General features: G+C 44.6%; 1 protein-coding gene across 2 annotated transcripts in view; it reads left to right on the forward strand.

Annotated features, from left to right (window-relative positions):
• Positions 1-19,448, forward strand: part of LOC115157589 (collagen alpha-1(XI) chain) — a gene marked incomplete in the record, with an annotated part of 129,459 nt that overhangs the window by 85,616 nt on the left and 24,395 nt on the right. For both annotated transcript variants that reach the window (XM_029705972.1, XM_029705973.1), the window contains 8 exon segments: positions 2,121-2,174; positions 6,186-6,293; positions 6,461-6,568; positions 10,528-10,581; positions 11,754-11,807; positions 14,497-14,604; positions 18,502-18,555; positions 18,712-18,765. In XM_029705972.1, coding sequence (XP_029561832.1) covers positions 2,121-2,174; positions 6,186-6,293; positions 6,461-6,568; positions 10,528-10,581; positions 11,754-11,807; positions 14,497-14,604; positions 18,502-18,555; positions 18,712-18,765 — 594 coding nt within the window.

Consider the following 19,448-nt stretch of genomic DNA (forward strand, 5'->3'; position numbering starts at 1 on the left):
CACAGTGGGGGCTACGACCAGGAGATTACCACAGTGGGGCTGGGACCAGGAGTTACGACAGTGTAGCTGGGACCAGGAGTTACGACAGTGTAGCTGGGACCAGGAGTTACGACAGTGTAGCTGGGACCAGGAGTTACGACAGTGTGGCTGGGGCCAGGAGTTACGACAGTGTAGCTGGGACCAGGTTACGGACAGTGTGGCTGGGCCAGGAGTTACGACAGTGTAGCTGGGACCAGGAGTACGACAGTGTAGCTGGGACCAGGAGTTACGACAGTGTAGCTGGGACCAGGAGTTACGACAGTGTGGCTAGGACCAGGAGTTACGACAGTGTAGCTGGGACCAGGAGTTACGACAGTGTAGCTGGGACCAGGAGTTACGACAGTGTAGCTGGGACCAGGAGTTACGACAGTTGGGCTGGGACCAGGACTTACCACAGTTGGGCTGGGACCAGGAGTTACCACAGTGGGGCTAGGACCAGGAGTTACCACAGTGGGGCTGGGACCAGGAGTTACCACAGTGGGGCTGGGACCAGGAGTTACCACAGTGGGGCTGGGACCAGGAGTTACGACAGTGTAGCTGGGACCAGGAGTTACGACAGTGTAGCTGGGACCAGGAGTTACGACAGTGTGGCTGGGACCAGGAGTTACGACAGTGTGGCTGGGGCCAGGAGTTACGACAGTGTGGCTGGGACCAGGAGTTACGACAGTGTGGCTGGGGCCAGGAGTTACCACAGTGGGGCTGGGACCAGGAGTTACCACAGTGGGGCTGGGACCAGGAGTTACGACAGTGTAGCTGGGACCAGGAGTTACGACAGTGTAGCTGGGGCCAGGAGTTACGACAGTGTGGCTAGGACCAGGAGTTACCACAGTGGGGCTGGGACCAGGAGTTACGACAGTGTAGCTGGGACCAGGAGTTACGACAGTGTAGCTGGGACCAGGAGTTACCACAGTGGGGCTGGGACCAGGAGTTACCACAGTGTGGCTGGGACCAGGAGTTACGACAGTGTAGCTGGGACCAGGAGTTACCACAGTGGGGCTGGGACCAGGAGTTACGACAGTGTAGCTGGGACCAGGAGTTACCACAGTGTAGCTGGGACCAGGAGTTACCACAGTGGGGCTGGGACCAGGAGTTACGACAGTGTGGCTAGGCCAGGAGTTACGACAGTGTAGCTGGGACCAGGAGTTACCACAGTGTGGCTGGGACCAGGAGTTACGACAGTGTAGCTGGGACCAGGAGTTACCACAGTGGGGCTGGGACCAGGAGTTACGACAGTGTGGCTGGGACCAGGAGTTACCACAGTGGGGCTGGGACCAGGAGTTACGACAGTGTGGCTAGGACCAGGAGTTACGACAGTGTAGCTGGGACCAGGAGTTACGACAGTGTAGCTGGGACCAGGAGTTACGACAGTGTAGCTGGGACCAGGAGTTACGACAGTGTAGCTGGGACCAGGAGTTACGACAGTGTAGCTGGGGCCAGGAGTTACGACAGTGTGGCTAGGACCAGGAGTTACCACAGTGGGGCTGGGACCAGGAGTTACGACAGTGTAGCTGGGACCAGGAGTTACGACAGTGTAGCTGGGACCAGGAGTTACGACAGTGTAGCTGGGACCAGGAGTTACGACAGTGTAGCTGGGACCAGGAGTTACGACAGTGTAGCTGGGACCAGGAGTTACGACAGTGTGGCTAGGACCAGGAGTTACCACAGTGGGGCTGGGACCAGGAGTTACGACAGTGTAGCTGGGACCAGGAGTTACGACAGTGTAGCTGGGACCAGGAGTTACGACAGTGTAGCTGAGACCAGGAGTTACGACAGTGTAGCTGGGACCAGGAGTTACGACAGTGTGGCTGGGACCAGGAGTTACGACAGTGTGGCTGGGACCAGGAGTTACGACAGTGTGGCTGGGACCAGGAGTTACGACAGTGTTTTATCTAATAGTGGATGGTTTTGATGGCCTCGATGTCCTTGCTCACACATACACTCTCTCTCTCGCTCTCTCACACACACACACACACACACACACACACACCTACACAGCCACACTCTCTCTTTCATACACACAGATATGTACACACAGTTTAACCCTCCTCTCCTCTCTCTCTTCTCTCGTTCTCTCCATCCAGGGTCCAGCTGGTTTGAAGGGAGGTGAAGGACCACAGGGTGCCCAAGGCCCCGTTGTAAGTATTGCGTTACCATGGTTATCCCGTCACTCCCGCCATCGTATTGAGAATGTTCTTTTTGGAGACTCTGAGCAACACATGGTAATGAGGTCTGATTATAGCCTGGTAGGCAGAGCAGGTGGTTGGTCCATAATGAGGTCTGCTTATAGCCTGGTATGCAGGACAGGTGGTTGGTCCATAATGAGGTCTAATTATAGCCTGGTAGGCAGGACAGGTGGTTGGTCCATAATGAGGTCTGATTATAGCCTGGTAGGCAGAGCAGGTGGTTGGTCCATAATGAGGTCTGCTTATAGCCTGGTAGGCAGAGCAGGTGGTTGGTCCATAATGAGGTCTGCTTATAGCCTGGTAGGCAGAGCAGGTGGTTGGTCCGTAATGAGGTCTGATTATAGCCTGGTAGCTTGTTATTTCATTTAGAGGCAAACCTTTTTTCACCTCTTTAGTATTTTACTCCCTATTCAATGATACTGAACACTGTGTTTTGAAAACTGTTTTAATGTGTTTTTTCAAACTTGTTGGGGTGTTTAGTTAATTCAGTGCCAAACTTCACTCACTCGTAAGGTGCACTAGTTTGAGTCTGTCAGCTAGAAGCAGCAGGATACAAAATTCTCTGTAACTGAGTGGGCTGGTTTCTCTTTGAACCCTCAATGATGTCTGCTCTACTACAGCGACTCCCCAAAGATGCATGATGGGAATGTGAATGTGAGAATTCTAAATCTCCTACAGTTGGAGGGAATGGAATCTCTTAGAGGTATGCATGACAGACAGGCGGCTTTGAACTGTCTGACATTTAGTCAGAGCGATAAACACTGTCTCTCTATAATTGGTTAAAAGAGACAGACCACTGTTAGAGAGATGGTAGATTAGGCCAGAGGAGAGGAGAGGAGAGGAGAGGAGAGGAGAGGAGAGGAGAGGAGAGGAGAGGAGAGGAGAGGAGAGGAGAGGAGAGGAGAGGAGAGGAGGAGAGGAGAGGAGAGGAGAGGAGAGGAGAGGAGAGGAGAGGAGAGGAGAGGAGGAGAGGCACAAATGAGTGTTCGGTGTCATTGGAAGCGTTCTCATGTTCTTGTGTTCCAATGTGAGAATGGATGGCATACATAGTGGAGGTTCTGAACAAAGGAAAGGGTTCTGATTCTGGGGGTTCTAAATGTAGGAAGATTCTGTGTGATAGTAAAGACTCAGTGCTGGGTAATGGCTGGAAGCTGTTGAAAAGACTGTTTTCTTTATCACCATGATGTCAGAGAAACTCCCCTTCAAAGAAATTGTATGACTCTGAAAAGTTTCCTACGCAAACACACACACACACATAATGTACACACACACACACACACACACACACACACACACACACACACACACACACACACACACACACACACACACACACACACACACACACAGCAGTCATTTGATATTTCCTTTCATCAATATCATGCCAGGGGGTGGGTCGGTGTTCAGCTGTGTGTTTAGTTTAGTCAGAAAGTTGTGTGTGTGTGTGTGTGTGTGTGTATGTGTGTGTGTGTGTGTGTATCAGAGGAGATCTCTGCCATGAAACAGACTGGCCCTCAGTGTAGCAGGTGGCTGCTCAGATGTGTCCCTGAATCAAAGTTTGTGTGTGTGTGTGTGTGTGTGTGTGTGTGTGTGTGTGTGTGTGTGTGTGTGTGTGTGTGTGTGTGTGTGTGTGGGGGGGGGGGGGTATGTATTTGTGTGTGTGTGTGTGTGTGGGGGGGGGGGGGGGGGGGTGAGTGTGTGTTTGCGTAGGAAACTTTTCAGAGTCATACAATTTCTTTGAAGGGGAGTTTCTCTGACATCATGGTGATAAAGAAAAGAGTCTTTTCAACAGCTTCCAGCCATTACCCAGCACTGAGTCTTTCCTATCACACAGAATCTCCTTTTAGAAGTCTGAATACAGCCCCGAGGTCTCTCTGTTAACCCTGTCTGAGTGGCCAGTCTGAATACAGCCCCGAGGTCTCTCTGTTAACCCTGTCTGAGTGGCCAGTCTGAATACAGCCCCGAGGTCTCTCTGTTAACCCTGTCTGAGTGGCCAGTCTGAATACAGCCCCGAGGTCTCTCTGTTAACCCTGTCTGAGTGGCCAGTCTGAATACAGCCCTGAGGTCTCTCTGTTAACCCTGTCTAAGTGGCCAGTCTGAATACAGCCCTGAGGTCTCTCTGTTAACCCTGTCTGAGTGGCCAGTCTGAATACAGCCCTGAGGTCTCTCTGTTAACCCTGTCTGAGTGGCCAGTCTGAATACAGCCCTGAGGTCTCTCTGTTATCCCTGTCTGAGTGGCCAGTCTTAACACAGCCCTGAGGTCTCTCTGTTAACCCTGAGTGGCCACACTAGCATACTACTTAGAATACATGCCCTGTAGTATGCTGTAGTATACTATAGTAGCTATTCCTACTAAATAACTAATATTCCTAAGCACTGACTATGATGATAGCTACTGCAGGGTTCCTCAACTGGTGGCCCACGGGCCGAATTTGGCCCAAGGGTGGTTTTATTTGGCCCGCAAGTTTTCAAAAATATATATTTTCTTTTTTTATTGTTGGAAATAAAAAACGGAAAAAAACAACAGGAAATGAGCTCCAAGTGATTTGTATTTAAGAAATCTGTTCCCAAGTATTCCCACGCATAATAGAGATAAATGTGACCGTATACAAATGTAAGATAGGTTTGAAATGATTACGTTTTAGTCAAACATTATATCTGTTTGGGCTTCTTGCGGTCAAATTGCAATTATTTGTAATTATGTTCAGGCCCCCCAACCATCCGCTCAAGAAAAAAATTGTCCCGCAGCTGAATATAGTTGAGGATCCCTAAGCTACTGTATTGAGGGAAAATGTACCTACTATGACTGTGATACTGTATGTGCTTTTCCCACCTAACTTTCTTATGATGAATGCACTAACTCTGGATAAGAGCACCAGCTAAATGACTCACTACTGTAAGCGTCTCTGGATAAGAGAGTCTGCTAAATGACTCACTACTGTAAGTGTTTCTGGATAAGAGCACCAGCTAAATGACTCACTACTGTAAGTGGATCTGGATCAGAGAGTCTGCTAAATGACTCACTACTGTAAGTGGATCTGGATAAGAGAGTCTGCTAAATGACTCACTACTGTAAGTGGATCTGGATCAGAGAGTCTGCTAAATGACTCACTACTGTAAGTGGATCTGGATAAGAGAGTCTGCTAAATGACTCACTACTGTAAGTGGATCTGGATAAGAGAGTCTGCTAAATGACTCACTACTGTAAGTGGATCTGGATCAGAGAGTCTGCTAAATTACTCACTACTGTAAGTGGATCTGGATCAGAGAGTCTGCTAAATGACTCACTACTGTAAGTGGATCTGGATAAGAGAGTCTGCTAAATGACTCACTACTGTAAGTCCCTCTGGATCAGAGAGTCTGCTAAATGACTCACTACTGTAAGTGTATCTGGATCAGAGAGTCTGCTAAATGACTCACTACTGTAAGTCCCTCTGGATCAGAGAGTCTGCTAAATGACTCACTACTGTAAGTCCCTCTGGATCAGAGAGTCTGCTAAATGACTCACTACTGTAAGTGGATCTGGATCAGAGAGTCTGCTAAATGACTCACTACTGTAAGTGTCTCTGGACAAGAGAGTCTGCTAAATGACTCACTACTGTAAGTCCCTCTGGATCAGAGAGTCTGCTAAATGACTCACTACTGTAAGTGGATCTGGATCAGAGAGTCTGCTAAATGACTCACTACTGTAAGTCCCTCTGGATCAGAGAGTCTGCTAAATGACTCACTACTGTAAGTGGATCTGGATCAGAGAGTCTGCTAAATGACTCACTACTGTAAGTGGATCTGGATCAGAGAGTCTGCTAAATGACTCACTACTGTAAGTGTCTCTGGACAAGAGAGTCTGCTAAATGACTCACATGTATGTGTAAATGCGTGATGGATATTGCAATAGAACAGAATGATTCTCAAAGGTCAGTGATCGGTCCTGTTGATGCTGTAATGTGTTGTTGGCTTGGGCAGGGTTCTCCTGGAGAACGAGGTGCTGCCGGTCCTGGAGGTCCCATCGGTCTATCAGGACGCACTGGACCCCAGGGAGGCCCGGGTCCAGCCGGAGAGAAGGGAGGCCCGGTGAGTACACACCTCAGAACACACACAGTCCTTAGACTTTATTCAAAACGTTTTATTTTTCATTCCTTTGTCAAGTGATGTTCTCATCACAAATTTTTTTAAAATCATGAACCATGTGTATTTTAACTGTTTGTTGACTGTGGCCCCTACTATCTGTCTGTCCCCAGGGAGAGAAAGGTCCCATGGGACCAGCTGGACGTGACGGTATCCAAGGTCCAGTCGGTCTTCCTGGCCCTGCAGGCCCCCAGGGGCCCCCTGGAGAGGACGGAGACAAGGTACAGTAACCTATAGTTATAGAATCAGACATGGTTCACTAACCTATAGTTATATAGACAGACAAGGTACACTAACAGACAGACAAATAACCAATAGTTATAGAGACAGAGAAGCTACAGTAACCTATAGTTATAGAGGCAGACAAGGTACGCTAACTTATAGTTGTAGGCCCTGAGATAGACTAGCTTCCTGTCCAGCAGGTATACTTGTAAATCAAGCTGCCTCATGCTACAGAATCAGGAAATAGGCTCCTGGCCTATGGGCCATTCTGGCTCCTGCCCTTTGGGCCATTCTGTCTCCTGACCTATGGGCCATTCTGGTTCCTGCCCTATGGGCCATTCTGGTTCCTGCCCTATGGGCCATTCTGGTTCCTGCCCTATGGGCCATTCTGGTTCCTGCCCTATGGGCCATTCTGGTTCCTGCCCTATGGGCCATTCTGGCTCCTGCTCTATGGGCCATTCTGGCTCCTGACCTATGGGCCATTCTGGTTCCTGCCTTATGGGCCATTCTGGTTCCTGCCCTATGGGCCATTCTGGCTCCTGCCCTGTGGGCCTTCCCTGTGGCTCAGTTGGTAGAGCATGGTGTTTGCCACGCCAGGGTTGTGGGTTCGATTCCCACGGGGGGCCAGTACTAAAAAATAAATGCATGAAATGAAATGTATGAAATGTATGCATTCACTACTGTAAGTCGCTCTGGATAAGAGTATCTGCTAAATGACTAAAATGTAAATGTCTATGGGCCATTCTGGCTCCTGCCCTATGGGCCGTTCTGGCTCCTGCCCTATGGGCCGTTCTGGCTCCTGCCCTATGGGCCGTTCTGGCTCCTGCCCTATGGGCCGTTCTGGCTCCTGCCCTATGGGCCGTTCTGGCTCCTGCCCTATGGGCCGTTCTGGCTCCTGCCCTATGGGCCGTTCTGGCTCCTGCCCTATGGGCCGTTCTGGCTCCTGCCCTATGGGCCGTTCTGGCTCCTGCCCTATGGGCCGTTCTGGCTCCTGCCCTATGGGCCGTTCTGGTTCCTGCCCTATGGGCCGTTCTGGCTCCTGCCCTATGGGCCGTTCTGGCTCCTGCCCTATGGGCCGTTCTGGTTCCTGCCCTATGGGCCGTTCTGGTTCCTGCCCTATGGGCCGTTCTGGCTCCTGCCCTATGGGCCGTTCTGGCTCCTGCCCTATGGGCCGTTCTGGTTCCTGCCCTATGGGCCGTTCTGGCTCCTGCCCTATGGGCCGTTCTGGCTCCTGCCCTATGGGCCGTTCTGGCTCCTGCCCTATGGGCCGTTCTGGCTCCTGCCCTATGGGCCGTTCTGGCTCCTGCCCTATGGGCCGTTCTGGCTCCTGCCCTATGGGCCGTTCTGGCTCCTGCCCTATGGGCCGTTCTGGCTCCTGCCCTATGGGCCGTTCTGGCTCCTGCCCTATGGGCCGTTCTGGCTCCTGCCCTATGGGCCGTTCTGGCTCCTGCCCTATGGGCCGTTCTGGTTCCTGCCCTATGGGCCGTTCTGGCTCCTGCCCTATGGGCCGTTCTGGCTCGAACAAGGCTTACTTACTTACTTTTCAGTAATTGACAGTATAGTTCAGTAGTTTATAGTTCATGTAATTGACAGTATAGGTCAGTAGTGACAGTATAGTTCATGTAATTGACAGTATAGGTCAGTAGTGACAGTATAGTTCAGTAATTGACAGTATAGGTCAGTAGTGACAGTATAGTTCATGTAATTGACAGTATAGGTCAGTAGTGACAGTATAGTTCATGTAATAGACAGTATAGGTCAGTAGTGACAGTATAGTTCATGTAATTGACAGTATAGGTCAGTAGTGACAGTATAGTTCATGTAATTGACAGTATAGGTCAGTAGTGACAGTATAGTTCATGTAATTGACAGTATAGGTCAGTAGTGACAGTATAGTTCATGTAATTGACAGTATAGGTCAGTAGTGACAGTATAGTTCATGTAATAGACAGTATAGGTCAGTAATTTCAGTAATTGAAAGTATAATTCGGTAATTTAAAGTTAATTAATTGACAGTATAGTTCATTAATTGACAGTATAGTTCAGTAATGGACAGTATAGTTCAGTAATTGAAGGTATAGTTCAGTAACTTGCAGTATAGTTAAGTAATTGACAGTATAGTTTAGTAGTTGAAGGTATAATTCAGTAACTGGCAGTATAGGTCAGTAATTTCAGTAATTGAAAGTATAATTCAGTAATTTATAGTTCAGTAATTGAAGGTATAGTTTAGTAATTGACAGTATAGTTCAGTAATTGACAGTATAGTTCATTAATTGACAGTATAGTTCAGTAATTGACGGTATAATTCAGTAATTTAAAGTTCAGTAATTGACAGTATAGTTTATTAATTGACAGTATAGTTCAGTAATTTCAGTAATTTAAAGTATAATTCAGTAATTTAAAGTTCATTAATTGACAGTATAGTTCAGTGATTGAAGGTATAATTCAGTCATTTATAGTTCAGTAAATGACGGTATAGTTCAGTAATTGACAGTATAGTTCAGTAGTTTAAGGTATAGTTCAATAATTGACAGTATAATTCAGTAGTTTGTAGTTCAGTAATTGACAGTATAGTTCAGTAATTGACAGTATAGTTCAGTAATTGAAGGTATAATTCAGTAATTTATAGTTCAGTAATTGAAAGTATAATTCAGTCATTTACAGTTCAGTAATTGACAGTATAGTTCAGTAATTGAAGGTGTAGTTCAATAATTGACAGTATAGTTCAGTAATTGAAGGTATAATTCAGTCATTTACAGTTCCGTAATTGACAGTATAGTTCAATAATTGACAGTATAGTTCAGTAATTGAAAGTATAATTCAGTCATTTACAGTTCAGTAATTGACAGTATAGTTCAGTAATTGAAGGTGTAGTTCAATAATTGACAGTATAGTTCAGTAATTGAAAGTATAATTCAGTCATTTACAGTTCAGTAATTGACAGTATAGTTCAGTAATTGAAGGTGTAGTTCAATAATTGACAGTATAGTTCAGTAATTGAAGGTGTAGTTCAATAATTGACAGTATAGTTCAGTAGTTTATAGTTCAGTAATTGACAGTATAGTTCAGTAATTGACAGTATAGTTCAGTAATACAGTGTACTGTATACTGCACCATGTCTAAGGGATGAATGCTGTCGTTCAGGGCATTGCATTGGGACGAGGCAGAGCTGATAGTGTATGATACACATGCCTAATGTTTTGTGGGTTAAGAGTATTACATTAAAGCTATTATGATGTTAATGACTTTCTATGGTATGTTTAATTATGCTGTTGGATAGGTGTGAAAATGTTTTGGAAACGAAGCTGCAGAGTAGACACGCACACACACACACACACAAACAAACAAACAAACAAACAAACAAACAAACACACACACACACAAATACACGTAACCACACACACACACACTCACACACACACACACACACACACACACACACACACACAAACAAACACACACACACACAAATACACATAACCACACACACATACATACACACACACACACACACACAAAAAAATATATATACACACAAACACACTCACACATACACACACACACATACACACACACACACACACTCTCACACACACACACACACACACACACACACACACACACACACACACACACACACACACCCGTCCTCCATAGCGACAGTGTGACAGTTGGAGTGCCAGTAGAGGGATAGCCCGAGCCAAGAAATCAATTCATTGCAATCACGAACTCCAAGGTCTTTGTCCAATCAAATTAAAATCTCTACTAATAATATTTACCACCCAATCACGGTAAAGGTGACATTTGGAAAATATTGGGCTTGAATAGACAATAAGGCGGAAAGTTTGTTAAAGACGGGCTAAAATAAAATAGGATCAAGGCTCTTTGGGTCCTACTATATAAAATCAATGTGTTGTTGTCATTATCATAACTTGTGTTGTTGTGTGTTCTTTCCCAGGGAGAGGTTGGTGAGCCTGGCCAGAAGGGAAGCAAAGCAGACAAGGGTGAACAGGTAATTTGTCATCATTTTCTTTAAACTCCTGTAGGAAAGGTTTCTAGAGAAACCTCTTGAGAAACCTGTACTAGTCCACGGACCAGAGGTTGTGAAACACTGGTCCTGTATACTCCTAGGAAGTCACCTCAAATGACCTCAAGAGTGTCCTTTGTTGCTGGTATGGTCCATTAAGAATCATCGACGTCACTACAGATCAACTTTTATACTATGGAGTGTGAAGACACTGACACTGTATCCCTACTAGCTCTGACTGACTGTATCTCTTGTCTCTATTGTCCTCTTGTCGTCTCTGTCCCTGTTAACTCTGTTGTCCCCTTGTCGTCTCTGTCCCTGTTTACTCTGTTGTCCCTTGTCGTCTCTGTCCCTGTTAACTCTGTTGTCCCCTTGTTGTATCTGTCCTTGTTAACTCTGTTGTCCCCTTGTTGTCTCTGTCCCTGTTAACTCTGTCGTCTCTGTCCCTGTTAAATCTGTTGTCCCCTTGTCGTCTCTGTCCCTGTTAACTCTGTTGTCCCCTTGTTGTATCTGTCCCTGTTAACTCTGTTGTCCCCTTGTTGTATCTGTCCCTGTTAACTCTGTTGTCCCCTTGTTGTATCTGTCCCTGTTAACTCTGTTGTCCCCTTGTTGTATCTGTCCCTGTTAACTCTGTTGTCCCCTTGTTGTATCTGTCCCTGTTAACTCTGTCGTCTCTGTCCCTGTTAACTCTGTTGTCCCCTTGTTGTATCTGTCCCTGTTAACTCTGTTGTCCCCTTGTCGTCTCTGTCCCTGTTAACTCTGTTGTCCCCTTGTTGTATCTGTCCCTGTTAACTCTGTCGTCTCTGTCCCTGTTAACTCTGTTGTCCCCTTGTTGTATCTGTCCCTGTTAACTCTGTTGTCCCCTTGTCGTCTCTGTCCCTGTTAACTCTGTCGTCTCTGTCCCTGTTAACGCTGTTGTTGCCTTTGTCCCTGCTAACTCTTTTGCCCCTCTAACTGTTTCTGTCTCAGTCCCTGCTAACTCTTTTGCCCCTCTAACTGTTTCTGTCTCAGTCCCTGCTAACTCTTTTGCCCCTCTAACTGTTTCTGTCTCAGTCCCTGCTAACTCTGTTGTCCCCTCTAACTGTTTCTGTCTCAGTCCCTGCTAACTCTGTTGTCCCCTCTAACTGTTTCTGTTTCTGTCCCGTGGTTGTTTGTAGGGTCCTCCTGGTCCAGGAGGTCTTCAAGGTGTCATCGGAGCTCCTGGTCCTGCTGTGAGTATTCATTCACCTTTAACCTCTCACCTTTCAACTTCAAACTCTCACCTCAGACCCAACTCATTAACCCTGAACTGTTACCCCTCAACTCAGCCCCCTCTCGTGTTATTCTAACATAGCCAGAGTCGGGTGGCAGACCAGCTTCAATTCATCACAGATATTACTAAAGAATGAATATTCATCACATATATTACTAAATGATGAATATTCATCGCAGATATTACTAATGGATGAATATTCATCACATATATTACTAATGGATGAATATTCATTGGACATATTACTAAAGGATTACTTTTCATCGCAGATATTACTAAAGGATGAATATTCATCACATATATTACAAAAATACAAATATTAATCACAGATATTACTAAAGGATGAATATTCATCACATATATTACAAAAAGACAAATATTAATCACAGATGTTACTAAAGGCTGAATATATATTACAGATGTTACTAAAGGCTGAATATATATTACAGATATTACTAAAGGCTGAATATATATTACAGATGTTACTAAAGGCTGAATATATATTACAGATATTACTAAAGGCTGAATATATATTACAGATGTTACTAAAGACTGAATATATATTACAGATGTTACTAAAGGCTGAATATATATTACAGATGTTACTAAAGACTGAATATATATTACAGATATTACTAAAGACTGAATATATATTACAGATGTTACTAAAGACTGAATATATATTACAGATATTACTAAAGGCTGAATATATATTACAGATGTTACTACAGCTAAGCGACTGCAGCTGTGACTTACTTCTGTTGAAGTGGTGGGTTCTCTTTTTTAGTACCCAAATACCCAGACCTAAAATATCTTTGTCCAGTATGAGAGTAGAACAGAAAAACTATAACCAGCCTACAACAAGCCTATAACAAGTCTACAACAAGACCACAGCAAGCCTACAACAAGCCTATAACAAGCCAAAAATAAGCCTACAACAAGCATACAACAAGCCTACAACAACCCAAAAATAAGCCAAAAATAAGTCTACAACAAGGCCATAACAAGCCTACAATAGCCTACAACAAGCCTACAAGAAGTCTGCAATAAGCCTACAATAAGCCTACAGCAAGACTACAAAAAGTCTACAATAAGTCTACAATAAGCCTACAATAGTCTACAGTAAGTCTACAATAAGCCTACAATAGTCTACAATAAGCCTACAAGAAGCCTACAGCAAGCCTACCAGCTCTATGTTCCAAGACAAGCGTTGCTGAGGTTTCATCTACAGACTTTTATCTGGGTAACCTTTTGCTGCAGGGGGCTAAATCAGGGTCACACAGAGTGCTTCTTGGTAGTCTTAAACAAATCTACTTTAAAACAAAAGTATACACCTCACACACATGGTTATGGGCTTAAAAGGAAGAAGGCACCTGGACCATGTCAGATATAGAGTTGAAATGTATTACATTTAGAGTTAGCATCCCCATACTACACTTCATATACATTACAGAAAACTGAAATATAACGAAACCTTTTGACCAGATTCTTTGGCTATTTTATTTTTAATAATGTTTTTAATAATGTTAATTATGAAATTATGAAAAATATGAGTAACATTCCACCCATGAGGCCACTAGATAATTTGACTGGAATGAAAGGGCAACGATGTTATCGTAAAACACACAAGAGACGTGTAGACAAAGACCTGGAAGTGAGCTGTCTGGAGACTACGGAAACTAGACCTGGAAGTGAGCTGTCTGGAGACTACAGAAACTAGAGTGTACTGAGAAGAACAGTTACAGTGAGACTCAGGGAGTCTTACCAAACCCCTTTGGCCAGCTTGTTCTTAAAACAAAACAAAACAAATAAATAATAATAATAATAATAAAAAAAAAAATTAAAAAAAACCTTGGCTCAAATCCCTACGTGATGTATCAACCATGCAGTAGCTTTTAAACTAGTCTCACAAGCCAGACTCCACAGTCTTCCATTTTGTTGTGCTGTTATTTCTGGCCAAGCAGGACTCTACTACGTCCCAAATGACATCCTATTCCCTTCCCTTTATAGTGCATAGGCTCCTGGTTAAAAGTAGGTCACTACATAGTGTTGGTAACCTACACTCAACTCAAATCTTCTCAGCTCAGATCAGATCCATCGCATAATTCACTCTGTCCAAGATATTCTATATCTGCATGTTCCAGCCCCCCTAGAACATTACAGAACATTTCCCCCTGGTCATTCCTACTGCTGATCTGACATGAGTCGGGCGTTCAACTGAAGACTGTTGGTCAGCACCTCATATGCAGCTTCTCAGCCTCTCTACCTCCGCCCCTCCAGAGAGAACCCCCTCTCACTCAACCCTACAGCCCTGTGGTGCTCCCATAGATTCAGTCAGCACATTTCAGGTCCTCACTTTCTCTCTCTCTCTCTCTCTCTCTCTCTCTCTCTCTCTATCCCTCTCTCTCTCTCTGTCTCTCTCTCTCTCTCTCTCTGTCTCTCTCTCTCTTTCTCTCTCTCTCTCTCTCTCTCTCTCTCTCTCTCTCTCTGTGTGTGTCTCTCTCTCTCTCTCTCTCTGTCTCTCTCTTTCTCTCTCTCTCTCTCTCTCTCTCTCTCTCTTTCTCTCCTTCCCTCCACCCTCCCTTTTCCTCCCCTCTCTCTCAATCACCTCTGTGATGTCACTGTGACCTCTAACCTTTGACCTCCAGGGTAGTGATGGTGAGTCAGGACCCAGGGGTCAGCAGGGTATGTTTGGCCAGAAGGGAGACGAAGGATCCAGAGGATTCCCTGGGCTACCTGGACCCATCGGACTGCAGGTACAACCACACACACACACACACACACACACACACACACACACACACACACACACACACACACACACACACACACACACACACACACACACACACACACACACACACACACACACACACACACACACACACACACACACACACACACACACACACATAATCACACACACAGTGTCGGGCATCAGTGTTGTTGGCATCTGTCAAGGCAGCAGCTACTCTGCCTGGGGTTTATTATGGATCCCCATTAGTTCCTGCCAAGGCAGCAGCTACTCTTCCTGGGGTTTATTATGGATCCCCATTATGTTCCTGCCAAGGCAGCAGCTACTCTTCCAGGGGTTTATTATGGATCCCCATTAGTTCCTGCCAAGACAGCAGATACTCTTCCTGGGGTTTATTATGGATCCCCATTAGTTCCTGCCAAGGCAGCAGCTACTCTTCCTGGGGTTTATTATGGATCCCCATTAGTTCTTGCCAAGACAGCAGATACTCTTCCTGGGGTTTATTATGGATCCCCATTAGTTCCTGCCAAGACAGCAGATACTCTTCCTGGGGTTTATTATGGATCCCCATTAGTTCCTGCCAAGACAGCAGCTACTCTTCCTGGGGTTTATTATGGATCCCCATTAGTTCCTGCCAAGACAGCAGATACTCTTCCTGGGGTTTATTATGGATCCCCATTAGTTCCTGCCAAGACAGCAGATACTCTTCCTGGGGTTTATTATGGATCCCCATTAGTTCCTGCCAAGGCAGCAGCTACTCTTCCTGGGGTTTATTATAGATCCCCATTAGTTCCTGCCAAGGCAGCAGCTACTCTTCCTGAAGTTTATTATGGATCCCCATTAGTTCCTGCCAAGGCAGAAGCTACTCTTCCTGGGGTTTATTATGGATCCCCATTAGTTCCTGCTAAGGCAGCAGCTACTCAAAATTATATCAGTTATCCATTTTTAAAGCATTACAACACAATTTACAACAGATTTCAAATCAATCAAATCAAAATGTATTTGTCACATGTGCCGAATACAACAGGTGTAGACCTTACTGTGAAATGCTTACTTACAAGCCCTTATCCAATAATGCAGTTTTAAGAAAATACCCCCAAAAAAGTAAGAGATAAGAAAAACAAATAATTAAAGAGCAGCAGTAAATAACAATAGCGGGGCTATATACAGGGTATTACGGTTCAGAGTCAATGTGGAGGCTATATACAGGGTATTACGGTTCAGAGTCACTGTGGAGGCTATATACAGGGTATTACGGTTCAGAGTCAATGTGGAGGCTATATACAGGGTATTACGGTACAGAGTCAATGTGGAGGCTATATACAGGGTATTACGGTTCAGAGTCAATGTGGAGGCTATATACAGGGTATTACGGTTCAGAGTCACTGTGGAGGCTATATACAGGGTATTACGGTTCAGAGTCAATGTGGAGGCTATATACAGGGTATTACGGTACAGAGTCAATGTGGAGGCTATATACAGGGGGTACTGGTACAGAGTCAATGTGGAGGCTATATACAGGGGGTACCGGTACAGAGTCAATGTGGAGGCTATATACAGGAGGTACCGGTACAGAGTCAATGTGGAGGCTATATACAGGGTGTTACGGTACAGAGTCAATGTGGAGGCTATATACAGGGGGTACCGATACAGAGTCAATGTGGAGGCTATATACAGGGGGTACCGGTACAGAGTCAGTGTGGAGGCTATATACAGGGGTACTGGTACAGAGTCAATGTGGAGGCTATATACAGGGGGTACCAGTACAGAGTCAATGTGGAGGCTATATACAGGGTGTTACGGTACAGAGTCAATGTGGAGGCTATATACAGGGGGTACCGGTACAGAGTCAGTGTGGAGGCTATATACAGGGTATTACTGTAGAGTCAATGTGGAGACTATATACAGGGTGTACCGGTACAGAGTCAATGTGGAGGCTATATACAGGGGGTACTGGTACAGAGTCAATGTGGAGGGTATATACAGGGTATTACTGTAGAGTCAATGTGGAGGCTATATACAGGGGGTACAGGTACAGAGTCAATGTGGAGGGTATATACAGGGGGTACCGGTACAGAGTCAATGTGGAGGTTATATACAGGGGGGTACCAGTACAGAGTCAATGTGGAGGCTATATACAGGGGGTACAGGTACAGAGTCAATCTGGAGGGTATATACAGGGGGTACCGGTACAGAGTCAATGTGGAGGTTATATACAGGGGGGTACCAGTACAGAGTCAATGTGGAGGCTATATACAGGGTGTTACGGTACAGAGTCAATGTGGAGGCTATATACAGGAGGTACCGGTGCAGAGTCAATGTGGAGGCTATATACAGGGGGTACCAGTACAGAGTCAATGTGGAGGCTATATACAGGGTGTACCGGTACAGAGTCAATGTGGAGGCTATATACAGGGGTACCGGTACAGAGTCAATGTGGAGGCTATATACAGGGGGTACCGGTACAGAGTCAATGTGGAGGCTATATACAGGGGGTCCCGGTACAGAGTCAATGTGGAGGCTATATACAGGGGGTCCCGGTACAGAGTCAATGTGGAGGCTATATACAGGGGGTACCGGTACAGAGTCAATGTGGAGGCTATATACAGGGGGTCCCGGTACAGAGTCAATGTGGAGACTATATACAGGGGGTACCGGTACAGAGTCAATGTGTCAAAGTGCAGAGGGCACCGGTGTCGAAGTAATTGAGGTAATTATGTATGATTTCACATCATATTAGGTGTTTGCCCACAGTTAATCTCTCCTCAATTATTCCCACAGTATTTAGATTAAAGCAAAACATAAGACATTGATGCATTGTATTTGATTGTTTTCTATTGTATTGCTTTGTATTACATTGTATTGCATTGTATTGTATTGCATTGTATTGCATTGCATTGTATTGCATTATATTACATTGTATTGCATTGTATTGCAATGTATTACTTTGTATTACATTGTATTACATTGTATTACATTGTATTGCATTGTATTGCGCACATTATTAATCCAGTAAGTATTTATACGTTTTCCTTTATATTCAGATATTAATTTGATGTTTGTTTGATTTGATGTTTGCTTCTCACCCACCTACATTACAATGACAGAGGTTTCAGTCTTCACTCTCTCTCTCTCTGTCTCTCTCTCTCTTTACAACACAAAAAACAACTGACTTTACTTCCTGTTTCCTGTGGACGTTGACGAATCACGTCGCAGCCTGTAATTTAGATTACAGCCAGGCCTCCTGTAGACAATAATTACCTAGGTGTTCCCGCTGAATAATTATGTGTTTATTTTACAAGGGTTTTGGCTGTATTAATGCATTCTGCACACACACACACACACACACACACACACACACGCACGCACGCACACACGCACACACACACACACACACACACACACACACAGAGTATTGTTCTGCAGCACAGTGTGTCAGGAACTCAGGAACTCTTTATCATCAGCATGCGTTTCCTAATGACTGTCAAGTTAATGTAGGTCATGTGTCCTGAGGTGTGTGTATATATATATACATATATATATAATGAGTAAGCAAAGTTCTTGTATATTGTTAGGAAAGTTAGATGATGAATCGGAAGTAGTGTAATAAAATCTCATATCATATTTTCATATCAATGACTGCGTTTACACAGTCAGCCCAATTCTGATCTTTTGCCTAATTGTTGGCAAAAGAGCTGATCTGATTGGAACAAAAGACCAATCTGTGGAAAAAGATCCGAATTAGGCTGTGTGTTTAAATGAACAGTTTTTTGTTTTTGGTGCAAGAGCTGCCTCATCTATTTCAATCAGTATCATCATCGCAGACTATGATACCATATTTAATGTAAACAAATGTCTTTGTTGTTGAGTATTAAAGTGAGTACCTCTCCTTTCTCAGGGCCTGCCTGGTACATCAGGAGAGAAGGGAGAGAACGGGGACGTCGGCCCAATGGTAATTCAGCCATTTTGGAATAACACCACAGTACAGATGTACAAAGCTACATTATTGGATCCAGCCTGTGTTGGTGTCACTCATAACTCCGTTGCGTTGTCAGGATCTTATTGTTGATTGTTTATGTTGACAGGGTGTTATTGTTTATGTTGACAGGGTCCGCCTGGTCCTCCAGGTCCCAGAGGTCCCCAGGGTTCTAGTGGAGCTGACGTAAGTGTCTTCACCATCTCTGGTTTGAGTATATTATTATCAAATATTATATTTCTGTTACACTAGAGAACAAGCTTGCTCCATACCCTACTGTATATTATGATGATAGACGGTTTGATTGATTGATTGGTTGTTTGATTGGTTAGTTGGTTGGTTGATTGGTTGATTGGATGGTTAGTTGATTGATTGATTGGATGGTTAGTTGAATGATTGATTGGATGGTTAGTTGATTGGTTGATTGGATGGTTAGTTGATTGGTTGGTTGATTGATTGATTGGTTGATTGGATGGTTAGTTGATTGATTGATTGGATGGTTAGTTGATTGATTGATTGGATGGTTAGTTGATTGGTTGATTGATTGGATGGTTAGTTGATTGATTGGTGGGTTGATTGATTGATTGATTGATTGGATTGTTAGTTGATTGATTGATTGGATGGTTAGTTGATTGATTGGATGGTTAGTTGATTGATTGATTGGATGGTTAGTTGATTGGTTGGTGGGTTGATTGATTGATTGGATGGTTAGTTGATTGGTTGGTGGGTTGATTGATTGATTGATTGTTTGATTGGTTAGGTGGTTGGATGATTTATTGGTTGATTGATTGGATGGTTAGTTGATTGATTGATTGCTTGTTTGGTTGGTTAGTTTGTTGATTGATTGATCATTTGATTGGTTAGTTGGT

This window comes from Salmo trutta, chromosome 21, assembly GCF_901001165.1.
Source record: "Salmo trutta chromosome 21, fSalTru1.1, whole genome shotgun sequence".
In the NCBI taxonomy this organism is placed as follows: domain Eukaryota; kingdom Metazoa; phylum Chordata; class Actinopteri; order Salmoniformes; family Salmonidae; genus Salmo; species Salmo trutta.